At 41.1% G+C, this 21,048-nt stretch overlaps 1 protein-coding gene across 22 annotated transcripts in view; it reads left to right on the top strand.

Annotated features, from left to right (window-relative positions):
• The window catches only part of ASCC1 (activating signal cointegrator 1 complex subunit 1), a 184,240-nt gene that overhangs the window by 131,637 nt on the left and 31,555 nt on the right, over nucleotides 1-21,048 (top strand). For all 22 annotated transcript variants that reach the window (XR_014825635.1, XR_014825634.1, XM_084993030.1 and 19 more), the window contains 2 exon segments: nucleotides 2,713-2,832; nucleotides 19,283-19,407. Coding sequence is in view for 20 of the 22 variants with exons in the window: in XM_084993030.1 (XP_084849156.1) it covers nucleotides 2,713-2,832; nucleotides 19,283-19,407 (245 nt within the window). In the remaining 2 variants the exon portion in view is untranslated.

The following is a 21,048-nucleotide window of genomic DNA, read 5'->3' as shown; positions in this document are numbered from 1 at the left end:
TTTCTGGGCCAGGATTGAACTGGTGCCACAGCAGCAACCCAGGCCGCTGTAGGGACAGCATTAGATCCTTAACCCACTGCACCACAGAGAACTCCTTGTTGACTGCACTTTGATAGGATTAAATGGCAGCTGTCCACATTGACTTTTTTGGCTGTTACTAGATGTGGATTGTTTATTGAGGTTAAAGACTTCAGTCAGATAATAGTTCAGAGCTTGGCTTATGTTTTGGAGTATCTTACTTGGAGGTGGTCACAGGGATACTTATGACTAAGGCCATACCTTTTCTCAGTCAAGTGTCTGTTTAAAATAGTTGAGTTATTTAGTTTCTTAGAAAAATTCTGATTTTATGCATTAATAATGGCCTTGATATTTTATGGGAATCCTTATCAGTAGGATTCCTAGGCTATAAAGAATCTCCCTTTGGCCTCCTCTAAATATCAAGAAACCTTTTTTGTTTTGCTCTTTTTGGAATTTTGCTTAATCCTAGCAACCTTTTATCTTTGAGCCAGTACCATGTTTTATTCAGTGACAATATAGACGTGTCTGCATTCTCAAAATTGTCCAGCACAGCTTCTCCTCTTACAGTGGAACATCTAGTCAGTGTTTATCAAAGATTTATGGAATACCCCTTTTATGTAAAGTGCTATCCCAGGTGCTGGGGATATAGGAGTAGAAAAGATGGACAGAGTATTGGCTCATCATGGGGCTTGAAGAAGGTGTGTGGTGAGCTGCTTTTAGCTGGGTTTTGGGTTGATGTAGAAAGACCTTAGGAGTTCCTGTTGTGGCGCAGTGGAAACAAATCCGACTAGGAACCATGAAGTTTCGGGTTTGATCCCTGGCCTTGCTCAGTGGATTAAGGATCCGGCATTGCCATGAGCTCTGGTGTAGGTTGCAGACTCAGCTGGGATCTGGCATTGCTGTGGCCCTGGCGTAGGCCAGCAGCTGTAGCTCCTATTTAACCCCTAGCTTGGGAACCTCCATGTGCCACAGGTGTGGCCCTAAAAATACAAAAGAAAAAAAAAAAAAAGCCTTTATTTGTTAAAGTATAAATCTGTTAGGGGTCTGGGAAGAAAACAGGAAGGTGGGGGGTTTTACTTAACATAAAGAAATACTGGAGTTCCCGTCGTGGCGCAGTGGTTAACGAATCCGACTAGGAACCATGACGTTGCGGGTTCGGTCCCTGCCCTTGCTCAGTGGGTTAAGGATCCAGCGCTGCCGTGAGCTGTGGTGTAGGTTGCAGACACGGCTCGGATCCCGCGTTGCTGTGGCTCTGGCATAGGCCAGCAGCTACAGCTCCCATAAGACCCCTAGCCTGGGAACCTCCATATGCCGCGGGAGCGGCACAAAGAAATAGAAAAAAAAAAAAAAAAAAAAAAAGAAAGAAATACATATTAGCTTTGAAAAGTCAAAAATTGCAGGTAAACAAGATAACACTTGTTATCACCTAAAGATAATTACCATTAACACGTTGGAACATATAATCCCACACTTTTTTGGTATGCATATATGTATTTTTCCTTTGAGTTGTAATTTATTTTCAGTAAAATGCACAGATCTTAAGCATAGTTGATGAAATTTAGTAAATGTGTACACACATGTAACTTTATCCAAATCAAAATAGAACATTGCCACCGCCGTAGGAAGTTCCTTCACGCTCTTTTCCAGTAAATTCACTTCTCTCAGAAGTAACTCTTCCGATTTCTATTACCATAGATTGAATGTGCTTGTTCTTTAATGTCATATACATAGAGTAATTCCTTATATACACTTTTGTGTTTGGCTTCTTTTGCATATATTTTTTGTTTTAATTTTTTGATGAATAATGCATCTACATGATTCAAAAATTTAAAAATACAAAGGATATGCAGTAAAGAGTTTCCTTTCTACTGCTATCCCTTCAAGCACCCTGATCTCCTCAAGGCAGCAAATATTAGCAATTTCTTCGTATTATATTTTTTCAGAGATTTTATGTATGTAGACATATACACATATATATATGTAGAAGCATATATATGTGTGTGTGTACATAGATAAATTTTTTTAGCCCTATCCTTTGCAAAAATAATGGAACTGGTTAACTATTCACCAGGGGTTGCAAAATGGTAATATTTTATTGTTACTTCTACATTTGTCAGTTGGAGTTCTTCTGAAAGAATTTTCCTTTATCAGCTGTGGTTGGATATGTACCTGAATTCATAATTGTTTCCTTAGGTTTGGCTCCTAGAAATTGAATTGCTTGGGCAAAGGGTTTCTATTCTTGAGGTCTTTTTATAAATATTGCCAAATTTCTCTTAAAGATGTGGGACTAGTTTGCACCTTCACTGTTGTTATATGAGTGAAATATTATTTGTAATTTGTAGAGATAACGAGGTAAAACCGGAGAGATGGGCAACACGGTAAATGTCTTTGTCAGTCAGAACTGCCATCACTTGGCCTTTTTCTTAGACATTTTTTAGACGTGTTAATAAACTGACATTGGGGTAAATGTAGTGTGACTTTGGAAATACCTGTGGTTCTAGTTTATGTTCATTGAGCATGCATCACTTTTGGAATTAGAAAGACAGTTAAATCATGTTGTTAGTAAAAAAACAAAACAAAACCCAGCAACTTCATTTTTGTAGTATTTGACTATGTGTTATTAACCATGTTTCACAGTATCATAGCCTGCTTAGTTTAAAAAGTTATGAAACTCTAATGTTTTTTCCTTTGCAGTGACATTTCTGGGGGCAAACCCCTGGAAGTAGAGATGGCAGGGATAGAATACATGAATGATGATCCTGGCATGGTGGATGTTCTTTATGCCAAAGTCCACATGAAAGATGGCTCCAACAGGTATGTTTCTGAAGTACTTCTTTATCAGGAGGTACCTAAAAGCATCTCTGGAAGTTCCGGTAGCTTTGATTCCTTTTCTTTGAGATCTTAACTATTTCAAGGAGTATAAATACTTTCTTTTCTTTTTCTTAAATACTAAGTTAATATCTTGCAAGAGGAATTTGGAAAGAGTTGTAGGAAGAAGTATCAGACTCGTAGTTTGGTAATTACTGAATTACTTGAATGGTAGATACTGATAGTAGCAGTCTAGTTTTTATGGAACTCAGTGCTTCCAGGATAATAGGAAGCAGGAAGAATGGCATTTTAGAATGGTAGTTTCAAAAGTGATGTAATGCAGATCTGTCAAATACCAGGGCAAAATAGGAATGCTAACTATACAAACTTTATAGGATTATTAGGATTAAATTAATCCACATAAAATGTTTAGATCAGTTCTTGGCACATACTGATGTCATCAAAACATACATTAAAATGTTTACTATTTTCAGTTTTTGTTATTACTGTACCTAGATCCCTACAAGGAATTCTCAGTCTGCAACCAGGCTATTTCTGAGGCATCCAGAACCATTTGCAGTTTTAGTGCCATTTATTAGTCTATGCAAGGCCTTTGGTGAACAGAGGAGCCCAACTTAAATTGGAAATTTGTTTCTGTGTGGTCTTTTCATTACGGTGGGGTAAAACTGAGCTCATACTAAACAAAAAACCCTTGGACATTTTCCCATGGCATAGTGGGTTAAGGATCTGGCATTATCACTGCAGCAGCTTAGTTCGCTGCTGTGGCACAGGTTTGATCCCTGGCCTGGGAACTTCTGCATGCTGTGAGTGGCCTCCTCCCCACAAAAAAAAAAAAAACCCATATGTCTCTAGGCAGCCCCCAAATTGATTTGCTTTCCTAGAGGATCTCTTGTCTCAATTAGAATTGATAATCTCATCGCCTACCTCAGTTCCAATGGAAGTGAATTTGGAGTGTAAGGGAGGAAAAAAATGGTATAGAATCAGTTTTTGTGTGTGTGTTCTGTGTATCACTTATATCCCAATAAAATTGAAGGAAAAAAAGCGTTAATATCACCACTAATTCCATCAAAACCTTTAAGTATGGAAAACTGTCAAGCTCATGGTAGCAGATACATGTTTTCCAAAATTTTTATTTTCACTTAAAAGCTTGAATTTTATTATTGACAAAAAATACTGGTGATTATTTTCCTTGAGGTTCCTTTTTGAGAAAATACCTGCCGAAAAGCCAGGTCTGAATAACCATACTTTGTCTGTCAGTCATTCTTTCAAGCAAAAGTGATGTCCTCTGGATAAAGAGGCTAGTTCAGCTCTAAACCTAACAAGCTCACACGTGCTTTTCCTCCACATAGCCATCTACTGCCTATGTATATGGAAAAACCCTAGTGCTATATATATACTGAAATTTCATCACACAGAATATTGAAAAGACATGTACTCAAGGGGTGAGATTTAATAAAATTGATTATTTTATCAGTTTAATTGGTCATATTTATCAAGGATAAATGAAACTGGCTTTAAAATTTTTTTAAACTGTGGATTTATAGTGAAGAATATACTGTTACTAGTACAGTTGGATGTTATTGCCTTAATATGTGTTAAGGTGCCAGCAGTTTACCTGCCATTGCTTTTGTACCATCAGTGCAAATGTCATTACCATGAAAAAGGAAAATGATGTCATATAACTATTACAAAAATTGTTTTGCTCTCATGGACCCCCTAAAGGCATCTCAGGGACCTCCAGAGGTCCTCAAACCAGATTGTGAGGACCTCTGATCTAAGTAAGATTTTGTTTAACGTTTAAGATTGCATAGTTTCCTGGAGTTCCCGTCGTGGCGCAGTGGTTAACGAATCCGACTAGGAACCATGAGGTTGCGGGTTCGGTCCCTGCCCTTGCTCAGTGGGTTAACGATCCGGCATTGCCGTGAGCTGTGGTGTAGGTTGCAGATGCGGCTCGGATCCCGCGTTGCTGTGGCTCTGGCGTAGGCCGGTGGCTACAGCTCCGATTCAACCCCTAGCCTGGGAACCTCCATATGCTGCGGGAGCGGCCCAAGAAATAGCAACAACAACAACAACAGCAAAAGACAAAAGACAAAAAAAAAAAAAAAGATTGCATAGTTTCCAGGGAAATTATAACTGTCTTTTGTTTAGCACCTACTCTTGCCTGGCCTTGTGCTTAGACTTTATTATCTCCATTTTATCTTCACAGCATATGTATAAGATTTAAAAAAAAAAGATAAAGACTTGTATTATCCCATTTTGTAGATCAAGGAGATTCAGAGAGCTTAAGTAACTTGTCTAAAGAGCACATAGGTAGCAAAACCGTGCTCTGAATCCCTGTGCTGTAAGAAGGTTTTCAGTGTCTGTATGCTAGGTTGAGTAGGATAGACTGTGTTCCAACCCTTATTCCTAAAGTAAAATGGAAAATTGCCATCTACCTTTTTTTGGAAAGTGGTAAAATTAGTATAACATAAAAGTCATCATTTTAACCATTTTAAAGTGTATGATTCAGTGGCATTAAGTATCTTAGTAACATTGTGCAACCATCACAATGGTTCTAGAATGATTTTATCACCTGAAAAGGAAATCCATTAAGCAGTCACTTTCCATTTCTCCCTTCTTCCATTCTTCTCTCTTCCCAGCCCCTGGCAACCACTAGTCTACCGACTCTCTCTATGATTTGCCTATTCTGTGTATTTCCTATAAATGAGACCATACAATATTGGACTTTTATGTCTGACTTCTTTCATTCAGCCTGATGTTTTCAGGGTTCACCCATGTTGTAGCATGTATCAGTACTTGTCCCTTTTTAAGGCTGAATAATATTCCATTATATGCAGATGCCACATTGTGTTTATCCATTCATCAGTTGATGGACATTTGGGTCTGTTTCCACCTTTCAGCTATTATGACTAAAGCCGTTTTCAGGTCTTTGGGACTGACTCATTTTTAAAATGTTTAAGTCATGTTTTTTATTTCTTCAGTAAATCTTGTAATTTTATAGGACATTGTAGCCACACAGCCCGATCTCTCTTGTTTTCTTATTCTCTGTTACAGGGCTTATATGATTTTTATTGTTATTAGTTTAAACTTGACTATTGTAAAACTAAAATCTGTACTAGCCTATAGTTATACAGTTAACATGAAGCTGTGTGGAAAATTTACATGGGATCACAGTGTAAAAGTAATGAACTTTCCCTAATAGAGGGTTTCAAGTCTCTTTTAACATGCATATATCACAGACTCCACAGTTTTGATTTATCATATTCTCGGTGGCCCTAAGGGAGGAAAAGTAGTCATTAAGAAAGGGTGACAGGGAGAGGGAGGGAGTGGGGTGGTTGGGGAGCTTGGGGTTAACAGATACAAACTATTGCCTTTGGAATGGGTTAGCAATGAGATCCTGCTGTGTAGCACTGCTTATGATGGAGCATGATAATGTGAGAAAATAGTATGTGTACATGTATGTGTAACTGGGTCAGCATGCTGTACAGTAGAAAAAAAAGATTGTATTGGGGAAATAACTATTTTAAAAAATAAATAAAAAACAAAAGAAAGGGTGACAAAATCATTACTTTGAGTGTTTCCATTGGATGTGTTCAATGGTAAGACCCTTAATTTTATAGACGGTCTTTCAAGTATAGAGGAGTCAGGTTTTGAAGAGCTATAGAAGTTAGATGTCTTTTGAAGGTAGTGCTCAGACGTAATTTGTGCCCACATTGATGAAAAGATAAGGTCTCAGAAGATGAATACATCCTTTATTTTCCCACAGAACTAGAGCTTACAAATTTTGCACACTTCCTGTTGTCAAGATCTTAAAAATTGAAATCTTATGAAGTGGTGACTAAATCCACTCATATGATCAACCAAGAACCTTTCTGAGTAATTCTCATCCCTCTTACTGCTCTGTTTTTTCATTGCCCATTTTTCCTCCGCAAGAAGAGACACATCTGTGTTGTTTCAAAAGGATTTATAAATTCCCCTCCTCAAATCAATGTCTAAGGGACTTGTACACATCTTATTTAATTTAACATTAAAACTCTTTGAATGCCTCCTTTGCAAGGTATTTTTCAAGACTGTAAATTGATAAAAAAAAATGAGTAAGACATGGCCCTCTTTTTTAAGGTACATTCAATCAGTTGTGTTTCTTTGTATGAAGAGGCACTGCTCAATTTGGAGGCATGAGGAGAGGCCATGTTGTAATAAAAACACTCTCAACTTTCTTTATATGATTTCATATATTTAAAATAAAAAATTCCCTTAAAAATTTTTTTTATTCTTATTTTTTGTAGAGCTGCAGGTGCAGCATGTGGAAGTTCCCAGGCTAGGGGTCGAATTGGAGCTGCAGCTGCTGGCCCTCACCACACCCACAGCAATGGAGGATCTGAGCCATGTCTGTGACCTCTTCCACAGCTCATGGCAATGCCAGATCTTTAATACATTGGGTGAGCCCAGGGATCGAACCCGAATCCTCATGGATACCAGTCGGGTTTGTTACTTCTGAGCCACAACTGGAACTCCTCCCTTAATATTCTGGACTATGAAGTGCCTGACCTTTCAAAGGATGGAAGCACTTAGATCAGATTTTTCTTCTAGAAACAGATCTGGGACAGTGTAGTAGCTACACTTAATGATGTATTCTTGGGTTTTGTAAAGCCTAACTGGGTAAGGAATTTGCATTCAACCTTTTCACCCATACTTAGTAGTCAGATGTTGCTAAGACTTGAGCATTTGAACACAGTGGCTATTCTGTTACTCTCTCAGGCCTCCACCCCTCCTCCTCTAGAAGAACAGCTTCCTCACATTATACTGAGAACATGAAGCCAGCTCAGCTTCCTTCTTTCCCTGCTTATAGCCTACCTTTTTTCGTCATACCCAGCCCACTGAATTTCACTCTCTTTCTGAAGAATGGCATACATGATCTCTAATGAAACCTAATCCCTTTACTTATTCTGGGACCCCATTCCTTTATCTCCTCAGAGACCAGGCACCATCAATAGTTCCACCTTTTCCAGGCCTCTTTTCCCTCAGGCATTTTTCAGATGTCCGGGATATGAGGTGCAGTAGACCCTAGGATTTCTTATGGAGGAGGCAGATGTCAGTAACTGGCATACACTTGGGTGAAGGCTGTGACTGAGATTCTAGGGATGCATAGATAGGCAGCAGAACCATGCCCATGTGTGAGCAAAGTTTGTAAAGGAAGGCTTCAGAGAGATTTCTTTGCTGGACAAGGAATTTTCAGGCTGAGGGAGTAGCATATTAGGAAAAGGGAGTAATTCCAAGTGCAGATCCAGAGGCACTATTATATGCCACTTAAAACGAAGATTGATTTTGGAGTTCCCTTTGTGGCGCAGTGGTTAATGAATCCGACTAGGAACCATGAGGTTGCGGGTTCGATCCCTGGCCTTGCTCAGTGGGTTGAGGATCCAGCGTTGCCGTGAGCTGTGGTGTAGGTTGCAGACACAGCTCGGATCCCACGTTGCTGTGGCTCTGGTGTAGGCCGGTGGCTACAGCTCCGATTTGACCCCTAGCCTGGGAAGCTTCTTATGCCACGGCAGCGGCCCAAGAAATGGCAAAAAGACAAAAAATAAATAAATAAAGGAAGATTGATTTTCATTTGATCATTGTTTATTCAACAAAGCTTTATTAAATCCCCACTGCATACCAGGCACTGTGCTATAAAAGATGAATATAAAAGATGAGTAAAGCCAGTCATTCACAGTCATTGCCCCCATGGAGTTTACAGACAAATGGAGAATGCTAATAGGCCTTAGCAGGTAACAGAAAGTTATCACTGCAAAGTGCAATAAAGGTGAGTCTGGGGGAAAATGGTTCTCTTTTAAAGACAGAAAATATGGCAGTTTAGACCATGGCAGGGCAGAGTTAAGGCAAGCCTCTTTGAGAAATTGATATGAATTGAGATCTCAAGGAGTGGGAGTTTGCAGGCAAAGGACTGGTGGGAAGTTCTAGGCAAGAGAATGCAGAGCAAAAGCCCTGTGGAAGGAAAAACCTAGCAAATTCCAGGTGCGACTGAAGTGTAAAGAGGGAAAGAAGGTCACAGGAAATGTCCACGTGAAGAGGTTGGAGGGGTTTAGATGCAGGCAAATACAAATGGACTAAATACAAAGAAATCCTTATCAGGATCAATGACGTGGAAATGCAGAGCACTAAAGACAAAGAAAAGAATTTAAAAGAGGGACAAAGGACAGTTATCAGGACAGTGGACCTCTCAATATCAACAACAAAGCCAAAAGACAGCAGACTGATTTTTAGAGAAAATAACTGTCAACCTGAACTTATTTACCCAGGAATAAAATCTTTAAAGAACAAAGGTGAAAAAAAACCTTTTTATGTCCAAATGCTGTCTTTCCTTCTTGTTAACCTTCTTTTTCTCAAATAGACTCTTAAGATTCTAGGAGGCAGGGAGTTTATCTTATTCACTATAGAATATTATGAGATTAAAAAGAGATTATAAACCAATTTGTAGACATTTACCTTTTTTCCCTCAAAAGTAGGAAGAGAGCTGGAGTTCCTGTAGTGGCGCAGCGGAAATGAATCCGACTAGGAACCATGAGGTTACGGATTCGATCTTTGTTTTCACTCAGTGGGTTAAGGATCTGGCCTTGCCATGTGAGCTGTGGTGTAGGTCACTCATGCGGCTCAGATTGTAGGAGAAAATGTTCTGATAAAAAGGTAGAAAGGAGAGACCCTGGCCATGATGACCAAGCAAAGTCCAGACAACCGCCCCTAACCACCCCTCCCCCACACATCTGCTTCTGTAAATTTGTTTCCGCATCTTATTACTTTGCCAGTTCTCACTCTGGTCCGCCAAGCACGGACCTGGAAGAACTAGCCCATAAAGGCCTTGTGAAACCCCTCTTCGAGGCTCAGACTCCAGAGAGCCATCTCCTCTGAGCCCGCTGGCGTAATAAGCCTGAGTTCTCCAACTCTCCGAGTGCTCGTTTGGTTTCTTGCCGGGTAGAAGAGCTGATACACTGCAGCCACAGAGCTGCTGGAGCTGGTACGCTACAGCCACAGGGCTGTCGCTAGAGCTGGTACATTATTGTAGCCACAGGACTGTCGCCAGAGCTGATACGCTGTGGCGCAGGGCTGCAGGGCAGCTGCCGTAACAGGATCTGGCGTTGCTGTTGCTCTGGCTCCGTGGCTATGGCTGTGGCGTAGGCCAGAGGCTACAGTTCCAATTCAACCCATGGCCTGGGAACATCCATGTGCCTCAGGTGCGGCCCTAAAACAAAACAAAACAAAAAAACTAGGAAGAAGAGCAAGAGAGAAATAAACCAAGTTAATCTGAACATATAAACGTTTTATCAGTGGTTATCTTTGGATGGCAAGTAATTTTTTTTCTTTTAGCTTATCTCTAAGGTTTTTTAAGTAAAAACAAGTGTTGGTGAAGCAGGCAAGTGTTATACTTGTTCAGTTCTTCTCGGTATACTTGGTCAGGTCGAGGTCATTAATAATTAGTGTATGCTTGTAGCTGATAGAATTATGGTTTGACCTAGCCGTGTTTGACTGTAAAGCCTGCATTTGTGATAGGGCAGAAAAGGGAAATTAAGAATAATTGGAGATAAGACTACTCTTTTGAGAAGTTTTGGTGAAAAGAACATGAGGGAGGTGAAGTTATAGCTTCTTGGCCTTTTGGCTAAGATCACGTGAAAAGAGGCGAAGTTAGATTCGACAACTGTGCAGCCCTGCATCACTGTACTATCTTCCAGTATGCCATCTTCTTTCACAGGCGGAGTTCTTTTAATGTAAAAATTAAAGCCTTTCAGATGCATATAGTGAAAATTAAATGGCTCTCTTTCCCCCTGCTCTGACTCTCCCAGTGTTCCCTCCCAGTATTTTGTAAGCAGAGCAAATACTCCTGAGAGTCATTGTCTGTGCATATTATGTTGTAGGAAATGGGATCACGTTATTCATATGGTTCTGTAATTCTTTTCATGAAATACTACCTAGACATTACTTTTACATCAGTGTGTATAGGTCCTGTGATCCAGTACTACATCAGCCTTTCTCAGACATTGCGTATACAATAGGACTTCTTCTTGCTTAAAATTCTCCCATTATTTCACATCGTCTTTTGAATTAGTTCATATTCTTCAGTCTGGCAGTCAAGATCTTCCAGGATGAAATCAACTTATATTTCAACTTGATCTTCCACACTCTTGGACTTGCCCCATACCCTAGCCAGCTTCACTGTTGATGATCCTTTGTGTCTTTGTTAATATTGTTTCTTGTGATTAAAATTTCTTTCATGTTGCTCCTCATCTTTTTGTGTCCAGATGCCATCTTTCCTTCTTGCTCTGCTCCCTTCTTCTTTTTTTCAAGTAGACTTCAGAGTTCTTGGGGACAAGGAGTATGTCTTATTTAACGTCATACATCCAGTGGCTTTTATAATTCATAGGGCTCTAGTCAGTGAATGTTCAGTGTACTTTTGTTTAAGTCATTTACTTATTTAGCTGATTTACAAAGATGAGTTGAATACAGTTAGCTTCCTGTCCTTCCTAGTAGCTTATTCTGGTCTCAACCCAGCTATAATGTCTTCCCCCTTTAAATTACCAAAGCACCTTGCATTGCTTGTGTCATTATCAAAGTCCTCTTTATAGTTATTTTAATAGATTGTAAGCTTCTTTTTTTTTTTAATTTGTCTTTTGTTTTTGTTTTTAGGGCCGCACCCGCAGCATATGGAGGTTCCCAGGCTAGGGGTCTAATTAGAGCTCTAGCCCCTGGCCTACGCCACAGCCACAGCAGCGCCAGATCTGAGCCACATCTGTGACCTACACCACAGCTCATGGCAATGCTGGATCCTTAACCCACTGAGCGAGGCCAGGAATCGAACCCACAACATCATGGTTCCTAGGCAGATTTGTTTCTGTTGCGCCACGATGGGAACTCCAATTGTAAGCTTCTTAATGATGAGAACGATGTTTGCTTAGTTTTTACTTCTTTTATTGACCAGCAAAATGCTTGTATACAGTAAGAACTCAGAACATATTAATTGGATAGCATTGAATTAAATTAAGGTGAAAAAAGCCCAAATAAAATCCTGGAATTTGCACTTTCTAGGGATCATTCTGCAGTATAGCTCCATATCTGTAAAGATGGCTCTGAAATGCTTGAGCTTTGTAGCACTTATAAGCCTCAAAACTAAGAACTCAGATTCAAGGCATTAATAACTGGTTCCTATTTTCAAACCCATGGCACTATCTAAATGACAAAGCTGCTTAAAGAATAATTTCTCATAGCAACCCTATATTATTTTTAATTCACTTATGAGGATACAAAGGCATTGAAAAGCTTTGTGACTCATTCATAATCAAACAGGAAAGGGTCAGCGAAGTAAGAATTGAAAGACGGTACTGTTAGGAATATACTAACGTATTGTCAAATGTAGTATCTGTGGCATCTTAGTGATTGTTTCTAAGCACCCTTAAGTTCTCTTAATAGAACTCCAGAGTTGTGTCATTTATGAACTCATGCTTATGTACGTCCAGCAGCTACGTTGATGATGTGTCAGTTAAGCATTAACTTAGGTGCCAGGATAAGGCAGTGAATAAGACAAAGAGCCAGCTTCGTGGAGTGCACAGTGCATTGATAACAGAGCAGAACTGGCTGCCAGGAGACTCAGATTCCTGTCCCTCTGCCCTGACTTTGGGCAACTCAGCCTGTCTGTGCTTCGTTTCCTCTTGTGTAAAATGAACATGTTAGACTAGAATGTTTTAAAGGACTTTAGTCCATTCGAAGTTCTGAGTCTGTAAATTGGGCAGAGATCATAATTTTCCAGAGAGACAAAGCTGGAAATTGGACTCTCATTTCGTCTTATTTCCTCCTTCTTGCTCCCTGTTTCTCTATATCTGAGCTCCCTATCCATTTCTTTTTCTTTAACAGAGGAGAGAAGAAAAGAGAAGCATCATTCTGTTGTGATTTGAAATTGAGGTATATTTTGCAGTGCTTGGTTATATTTAGATCCAAGTTACATTGTAATATTTTAAAATACTTGAAACCATATGGTTTGGAGATGAGATCAGAAACTTTAGACCCAATAATGTAGGTCTTGGCTTAGAGATCACATGCCCAATCAATTAAATCAATTAACTACAAAATCTGAGTTACATGCAGTGTGAGTGTATTTTATTTTTCCCTCAGGAATGTAGGAACAAAGTCTTCTTTAATCAGTTCTCTTTCTCTGTGCTGACCAATGCTTTATTGGTTATCCCTTCTTATTGCTGGTTTAAATACTTGAGGAAAATATTTTATGACATGGAAAATTTTCAGGGTATATTAAGTGGAATAAGCAAGTTATAGAAAAATGTTCTGTCTTTTAAAATTGATGTATATCTGTAGTAAAAGACTTAAATTTATATAACCTGTAATTAAGTGGCTATCTGTAGATGGTAAGGTTGTTTTTCTTTTTGTGCTTTTCTGCATCTCCCATTTTTTCTATAACAATCATGCATTATTTTTCTTTTTTTTCTTTTTTTTTTTTTTGCATTATTTTTCTAATCAGAAAAAGTAAGACTGTAGCCTAGCAGATATGGCATGGATCCAGTGTTGCTGTGGCTGTGGTGTAGGCTGGCAGCTGCAGCTTCAATTTGACTCCTAGACTGGGAACTTCCATGTGGCAATGATGTGGCCATAAAAAAAAAAAAAAAAAAAGACAGCAGCCTTGCCTGACACATAGACACACAGGAGCCTTCACTACCTGGCTTCAGCATTTTTTTTTTTTTTTGTCTTTTTGCCATTTCTAGGGCCACTCCCATGGCATATGGAGGTTCCCAGGCTAGGGGTTGAACTGGAGCTGTAGCTGTTGGCCTACGCCAGAACCACAGCAATGTGGGATCAAAACCACATCTGTGACCTACACCACAGCTCACAGCAATGCCAGATCCTTAACCCACTGAGCAAGGCCAGGGATCGAACCCGCAACCTCATGGTTCCTAGTCAGATTCGTTAATCAGTGAGCCACCACGGGAACTCCTGGCTTCAGCTTTTGCCTCCATTTCATAGCTGCCCTTCCCTCTCCAAAGAATTTCTCATGACCTTGGAGTGTGGGATATTCTTTGATATTCACTCTTTTAGTTGTTCAGGACAAAAATTCTTTTAGAATCCTCTTCAACTCCTGACTGTAGTATGTCAGAAAGGCCACTATGCTCCTCATCATTATCCTTTTTTCCACACTTGCCACTTGGGTGGTTGCCACAGCCTCTGGACTGCTTTCCTGCTTCCATCTTTGCCTCCACCACTGTCCATCCTCCCCCTGGCAGCTAGAGGTTTCCTTTTAAAATGTCAGTCAGGGAGTTCCTATCGTGGCTCAACAGTTATTGAACCTGACAAGTATCCATGAGGATGCTGGTTCGATCCCCAGCCTCCCTCAGTGGGTTAAGGATCCGGCGTTGCCATGAGCTGTGGTGTATGTTGCAGACGTGGCTTGGATCCTTTGTTGCTGTGGCTGTGGTGTGGGCCAGCAGCTGTAGCCCCGATTTGACCCGTAGCCTGGGAACCTCCACATGCCGCAGGTGTGGCCCTAAAAAGACAAAATAAAATAAAATGTCAGTCAGATCACGTTTTTCTTATGCTGAAAACCATCCCAAAGCTCCCCACCTCACTCAGAGTAAAAGCCAAAGTCCTTACAAGGGCCTAAGAGCCTTGGGCCTCCCTATCTTTGCACCTCATCACCTCTCCCCGTAGTTTCACTCCATACACTGGCTTCCTACTGTTCCTCCATCATGCCGGGCATATGCTGCCTCAGATGACTGTACTTGCTCTTCACTTTCTCTGAAATGCTGTTGCCTAGGTCTCTGCTCAAGTGTAACTCTGTTATCTCTGATCACCAGTGCCCAGCACTATCCGAAGTCGTGTATGTGTGTTTGTTTATTGTCTGTCTCATTCCACTAAAATGTAAGCTGCTCAAGGACAAGGACTTGTTCTGCTCACCTCTATATTCTCATCACCTATGACACACCAGCCCTTCCTGTCTCCTCTGAGATCGAAATTTAATCCTCCCTCTGTTGGAAAGTTTCTTGTTGTCAGTAAGCATTTTCAACTCTTTCTCCTCATTGGAAACAGACACACACCTTCTGTCCTCAACTCTCCCTAATTAGCAAAGCAATCAGTTTCTCCCTTTCTTTCCAGGTTTCTTGAGTTTATGTCCACTCATCCCCTCCCATCTCTCCGGCCTCTCCTTTGGTCCCCTCAGTAAGGCATCCATCACTGGTGTGCCAGCAAAACTGCTCTGGCAAAGGTCTTTAATAATATTCTGGTTGTGAGAAATAAGTAGGCATTATGTGCTCCTTTTTTTTTAACCTTACTTTTCTATAGCATTGTACTATGCTGATATTTCTCCCCCCCACCTTATAATTCTGTTTTCAGCCTTTCTGAAGTCTTGCTTTTCTTGTATCTTTTCCTTACCACTTGTCCTTGCTGGTTCCTTCTCTGCCCCTTACTTAGGAGTGTCCTAAAGCCTCTGTCCTTAGCTCTCGTCTTGCTTCTTCTGATTTTCCCTTTTCCCCGACTACATCTATCCCATGCTTTTAACTACTCCCAAATCTGTATCTTTTGCCCAGATTTTTCTCTTGAGCTTTGAGCTTGTATTTCCATCTCTTTCTTGGACATATCCCAGTTGATATCCGGGGCCACAAATGCAAAAGCATACACACTATTAACCCTCTCCACAGCCCCCCACCTCGGTCAGTGACTCATCTGTTCATTTAAGGTGGACTCTTAGGAGTTGCTTTCAGCTGCTTCCTCTGCTTTAACCCTGTCATATCTGAAGCCACCAGCTTCTTTCTCACAAGCTTCTTTGAATCCATCTCTTGTCTCAGTTCTCACTGCCTCTGCCATAGTTTAGAGTTTCATCCCTTTCTCCTTTATAGTGCTGTCCGTAAAGCATGTCCTCTGAAGCCAGGCTGCATAGCTTCTCATTCTGGATCTATCACTTATTAGCTGTGTGACTTTGGTTACATTTTATAATTTCTCTGTGCCTCAGTTTCCTCATTGGTAAAATAGGGTTACTAATTTATCGTGAGGATTAAATGATTTAACAGATAAAAATTTAGAGCAGTGCCTGACACATCATGTTTGTTGTTATTTCTACTCTTAATGCTCTTCGTACCACCTAGCTGACCTCACTACTGCTGGTCTCTCCCCCTTCTACAGCATTTTCCACTCGTCACAGAGACAGCTTCACAAGCGGATATCTGACCACATCATTCCCTTTTTAAAAACTTCTATGGCTTCCCATAGTCTGACCACTGTCCCTTTTCTTTCATTCTCTGTTACAGCTCTGTGAAATAATTGGTAGTTTACCAGATAAGCTGCAGCCTTGTGTAGATCTTTGCACATTTCATTTTGTTTGAAGTGTCCTTCCTTCCCTCATTTTATCTGCAAGTCCTTTTTTTAATTTCTTTCTTTTTTTTTTTTTTGTCTTTTTAGGGCTGCACATGCAGCATATGGAGGTTCCCAGGTCAGGGGTCCAGTTGGAGCTGTAGCACTCCACAGCAACACCAGATCTGAGCCGAGTCTGCAACCTATACCACAGCTCACAGCAATGCCTGATCCTTAACCCACTGAGCAAGGCCAGGGATTGAACCCAGCATCCTCATGGTTCCTAGTCAGATTCATTTCCGCTGCGCCACAATGGGAACTCCTTATCTGAGAGTCTTCAATGATTCTTCAAGACCAAGTTTATTTTATTTTTTACATTTCAGTTCTCAGGTAACCAGTCACAGCCAGTAGTTACTGAAAGCCAAGTATAGTGGTGCTCCATCAGATATAAGACACATATAATAGGCTTTTGAAGAGCAGATGATCTAGCAGGGAAACGAGACAAGACAAACCTGAAACATGAAGGGACTATCCCTGAGAAGGCTCAGTAGAGCCCACATAGTAGGGTAGCATTTCAGACAAGGGCATTATCACTGCTCAAGGATATGGGGGAGTGGGGTGTGTTAGGGTAGTTAGTAAGGCTTCATGGAAGAGCGGGATTTGAATTGAGCCTGGAAGGATGATAAAGTCTGTATAAGTGGAGGGAAGGGGGAGTTGGGGGTGTGGGACCCAGGTAGAAGAAGGCACAGAGGTGGCAGTTGGAAAGTTGCCCAGTGGCAGAAGCCTGGTAGGAAACCTGTATGTTGAGGAATGCAAGGACATGAGGCCACCGCCGCAGATGCTGTGGCAGGCAGCAGGGAGTCCCTGGGGTCTCCAGAGCAGGGAGCGTCCTGGGGAACTGGTGTGTTGTAATGTTCTGTCTGATGCCAAGCTGTACTGGGGCAAAAGGAAAACTCAGTAATACTGATCTTGCCCTCATTCAGAATTTTGGTATTTTGTTCATCATGAATTTTTTTGCATTAATTTTGATTTTTAAAAATATTGCATTAAAACATTTTGTATCTCAGCGTTCCCGTTGTGGTTCATGGGGTTAAGAACCCGATATGGTGTTTGTGAGGATGCAGGTTTGATCCCTGGCCTTGTTCAGTGGGTTAAGGATTCGGTGTAGGCCGGCAGCTGCAGCTTCAATTTGACCCCTAGCCCGGAAACTTCTATATGCCGCATCTGCAGCCCTAAAAAGGAAAAAATAAAAATCATTAAAAACTGTATCTTGATCAGTGCAATTTTTTGGTACCTTCTTAAATTTTGTGCCTTAGACAAGTACCTCACTTGCTTCCTTCTAGTCCCAGTCCTGTGTTCTGTTTCTGGAGGTCAGTGGGGAAGTTATGGGTTTTTATTTTTACTAATATTAATTACAACTTACTCATATTTAAATATTCTTTGGTTAGTAGATAGCATTAATAGAAACAACTAAGATAAAGAAGTTAGAATTATAAGGAGATTAATTTGGAACTTTGGAGCCTAAAAAACACGAAAGGGAAAAGAATCCTTTGTGCTTCTGACTCAGTCTCTAGGGAAGGATAACTCCCTCTTGCTGCAGCATATGCAGTGCAAGCAGAAAAGGGTTGTTTTGCCCATGTCTGAGTGGGTGAATGATAACCGGGGGTGAGAGGGAAAGAGAACCAGAGGTTGCTGTCATGTAGAGAAAGGCTTTGAGCAACTCAGCTGCTGCAGCCAAAGAGACTGCCCTGACTCAGACAAACTCCCACAAATGGGTCACGCAAGGTGGGCTTGGCCCACATCTCACATAAAACAGAATCACCCAGCTTTGCTCAGAGAGATGCTGCTCACAGGGCCACAGTGTTTTACCACAGGTCATGGCCCAACAAGCTGTGGCAGATTCACACACTCTATAAATGTCTCAGGGCCACTTGCATCCGGGAAAAGAGGTGGTATGTGACTCAAATAGTGTTACTAGTACATACATCTAAAATGTACAAATCTTAAAAATGTGAAATCTAGTGTCTATTAGTATACTGGTGATGAGTGAAAGATTATCTTGAGCCAGGGAGGTCAATTAGCATGCAGCGCAACTCCCAAAAAAGACCCCAGGGAAGGTTGAAAGGAGTAGGCCAGCAGGTGCACTGCTCTGTCATTTGATGCAGACCTTGCTGTCAGCACCAGTGCTCAGCAAGAACTTCTCCAGGCTCAGGGTGGATGTTTCTGCATAATGCGTAAAAGCCACAGGCCGAACTTCACCTTCAGCTGAGTGGCTGGTCACAGAAGATGGCTGCTTCCTGAGGCCTAGGACCAAGATCTGCTCCCCCACACCCTCACTGGGGTAATGACCCCCTCTCTTTGGCACAACTGGCAAAGTTCTTCAGAATTGAAGGTGAGATAAAGAGTTTTTCAGACCAATCTTCAAGAAACGTTAAAGAAAGTTCTTTAAGCTGTTGATCAGAACACCTGAACACAGTGAAAACTTCCTGTGCAAGAATTGTTTCTGCTGGAGATATTGGGGTGCACAGCTAACATCAAGATAGAACTTACCCACTGCAGAAACCTGCATGGTGCATCACTCATGCGCTTCTACTTCGTTGAACACTAATGTAGTGGCTGCAGCCACAGGGATCTTCATAGTGCATCCTCCTTCCCAGTGAGCAAATGTCTTAAAACTCATTTGATCCTGGCAGAAACATATCAACCATAGTAGTAGCTTTTGGTTCTGTGACAGGAAGAACCAATAAATCACTTTGTTCTAGGCACCTCTCTGTCGAGCCTGGTTTCTTGTGCCAAGATAATAAACATCCATGTTCCGTCAAGACCTTGTTTAAACCTCCTGTGAAAATCTAGTCCCTCCAAATAGAGTTGATCACTCCCATAATACTTACCACAATGTTGTGCAGTAGCTTCCAGGTCTGTGATCTGCACAAAGCTGTGAATTTCACAGTGGTGGGGACTGTACCCTTGTTTTCTTCCTCTTCTTTCAAGGGCCTTGTGTGGAGATTGCCTCAGAGCAGATGCTCCACCAATGTTGAATTAGTCGTCTGGGTTTAGGAGTTTACTAAGACTTGTGCACTTCTTTCTTCAATTTCTCTAGGCTGCAGGAATTGGTTGATCGAGTGCTAGAACGTTTTCAGGCATCTGGATTGATAGTGAAAGAGTGGAATAGTGTGAAACTCCATGCTACAGTCATGAATACTCTATTCAGGAAAGACCCCAATGGTAAGTCCTCCATAGAGCCACAACCCAACAGTGAACAGCAAGGCCTAATATCCCTAGGGTTTGAATAAAATGGCCTACTGGCGAATCTCTGATATATCTTCTTTTTTAGATTCGTTAGCTTCTTCTGATGGGTACAGTGGAAATGGGCAGGTGGGCAGGGCCATATCTAGCATGGGGTTAGCACTCCAAATCTTTCATTGTGTTCCACATAGGAATTCACACATAAAACAAATAAAAATGCAAAGTGTTCAAGTAAATTTAGGTGAACAATGAAGAATTATCTTAGTGTAAGTATGTCCCATGAAATACCTGGCAGTCTTTTTTAAAAAAAAAAAAAAAAAAAGATTAGCTAGTAAAAGTTAAGAGGAACGATTCTCAGCCAGGGGCAGTTTTGATCCCAGAGAACATTTGGCTTGTCTAGAGACATTTTTGGTTGTCACAGTTAGGAGACTGGGAGTTTGATGCTACTGACATCTAATGTGTAAAGGTCAGGGATGCTGCTTGACTCTCTACAATAAACAGCACAGCCCCCCATAACAAAGAATTATTCAGCCTCAAGTGTCAGTAACCCTAAGGTTGAGAAACTGTGTGTTAGAGCATTTTTTTTTTACCCTCATGAATCTAAGCCTTCATATACAAATATCTTGTTTTGGAGTTCCTGTTATGGCTCAGCAGAAATGGCCTGACTAGTATCCATGAGGCTCTGGGTACAACCCTTGGCCTCGCTCCGTGGGTTAAGGATTAGGCGTTCCTGTGAGCTGCAGTGTAGGTTGTATACGCCCCTCAGATCTGGTGTTGCTGTGGCTGTGGTTTAGGCTGCCAGCTGTAGCTCCAATTTGACCCCTAGCTGGGAACTTCCATATGCCACAGGTGCTAGGCCCCCCCCCCCCACCAAAAAAAAAAAGAATGCCTTGTTTTAACCCTTGATTTGGGATAATAAACTACATTTTAAAAAGGATTTTTTTTTTCCCTTCCATCTCCACCCAACAAGAGAAAGCTCTCTAGCAGATTCAACATCTCTCTGATCAGGAATTACAAATTCAGGTTATGTCCAGCTTCTTCTTCAAAGGGCTGTGTTTTAAAATATACTAGCACCATGGAGTTCCCTTCGTGGTGCAGCAGAAATGAATCCGACTAGGAACCATGAGGTTGCAGGTTCGATCCCTGGCCTCTCTTAGTGGGTTAAGGATCCGGTGTGGCCATGAGCTGTGGTGTAGGTTGCAGATGTGGCTCAGATCTGGTGTTGCTGTGGCTGTGGTGTAGGCTGGCAGCAACAGCTCCGGTTAGACCCCTAGCCTGGGAACCTCCATATGCCACAGGTGCGGCCGTAAAAAGAAATAAAATAAAATAAGATAAGATAAGATAAAATAAAATAAAATAAAATAAAATAAAATAGTACCAGCACCAAAACCCCATATTCAGGTTTTATTACATTTTTTAGGACCCTAACCTTGGTTTTAAAAAGTCTATATTGGCAGAAGACTCCACCAGGACTCCATCAGAACCCATAAACTATTTGTAGATTTATAGTTTAAGACAGTTTTTGTATCCCTTTTTGCCAAAGTACATTTTTAAAAAAAAAATTTTTTTTAAATTTTAGGGCTGTACCCAGGCTAGAGGTCAAATCAGAGCTGTAGCTGC

Source organism: Sus scrofa, chromosome 14 (genome assembly GCF_054392235.1).
Source record: "Sus scrofa isolate SSC_HxYL_T2T_F1_AM1 chromosome 14, Sscrofa_HxYL_maternal_Yorkshire_Landrace_v2.0, whole genome shotgun sequence".
NCBI lineage: Eukaryota > Metazoa > Chordata > Mammalia > Artiodactyla > Suidae > Sus > Sus scrofa.
The sequence above is the reverse complement of the archived record's forward strand: the minus strand, read 5'-3'. Positions and strand labels throughout refer to the sequence as shown.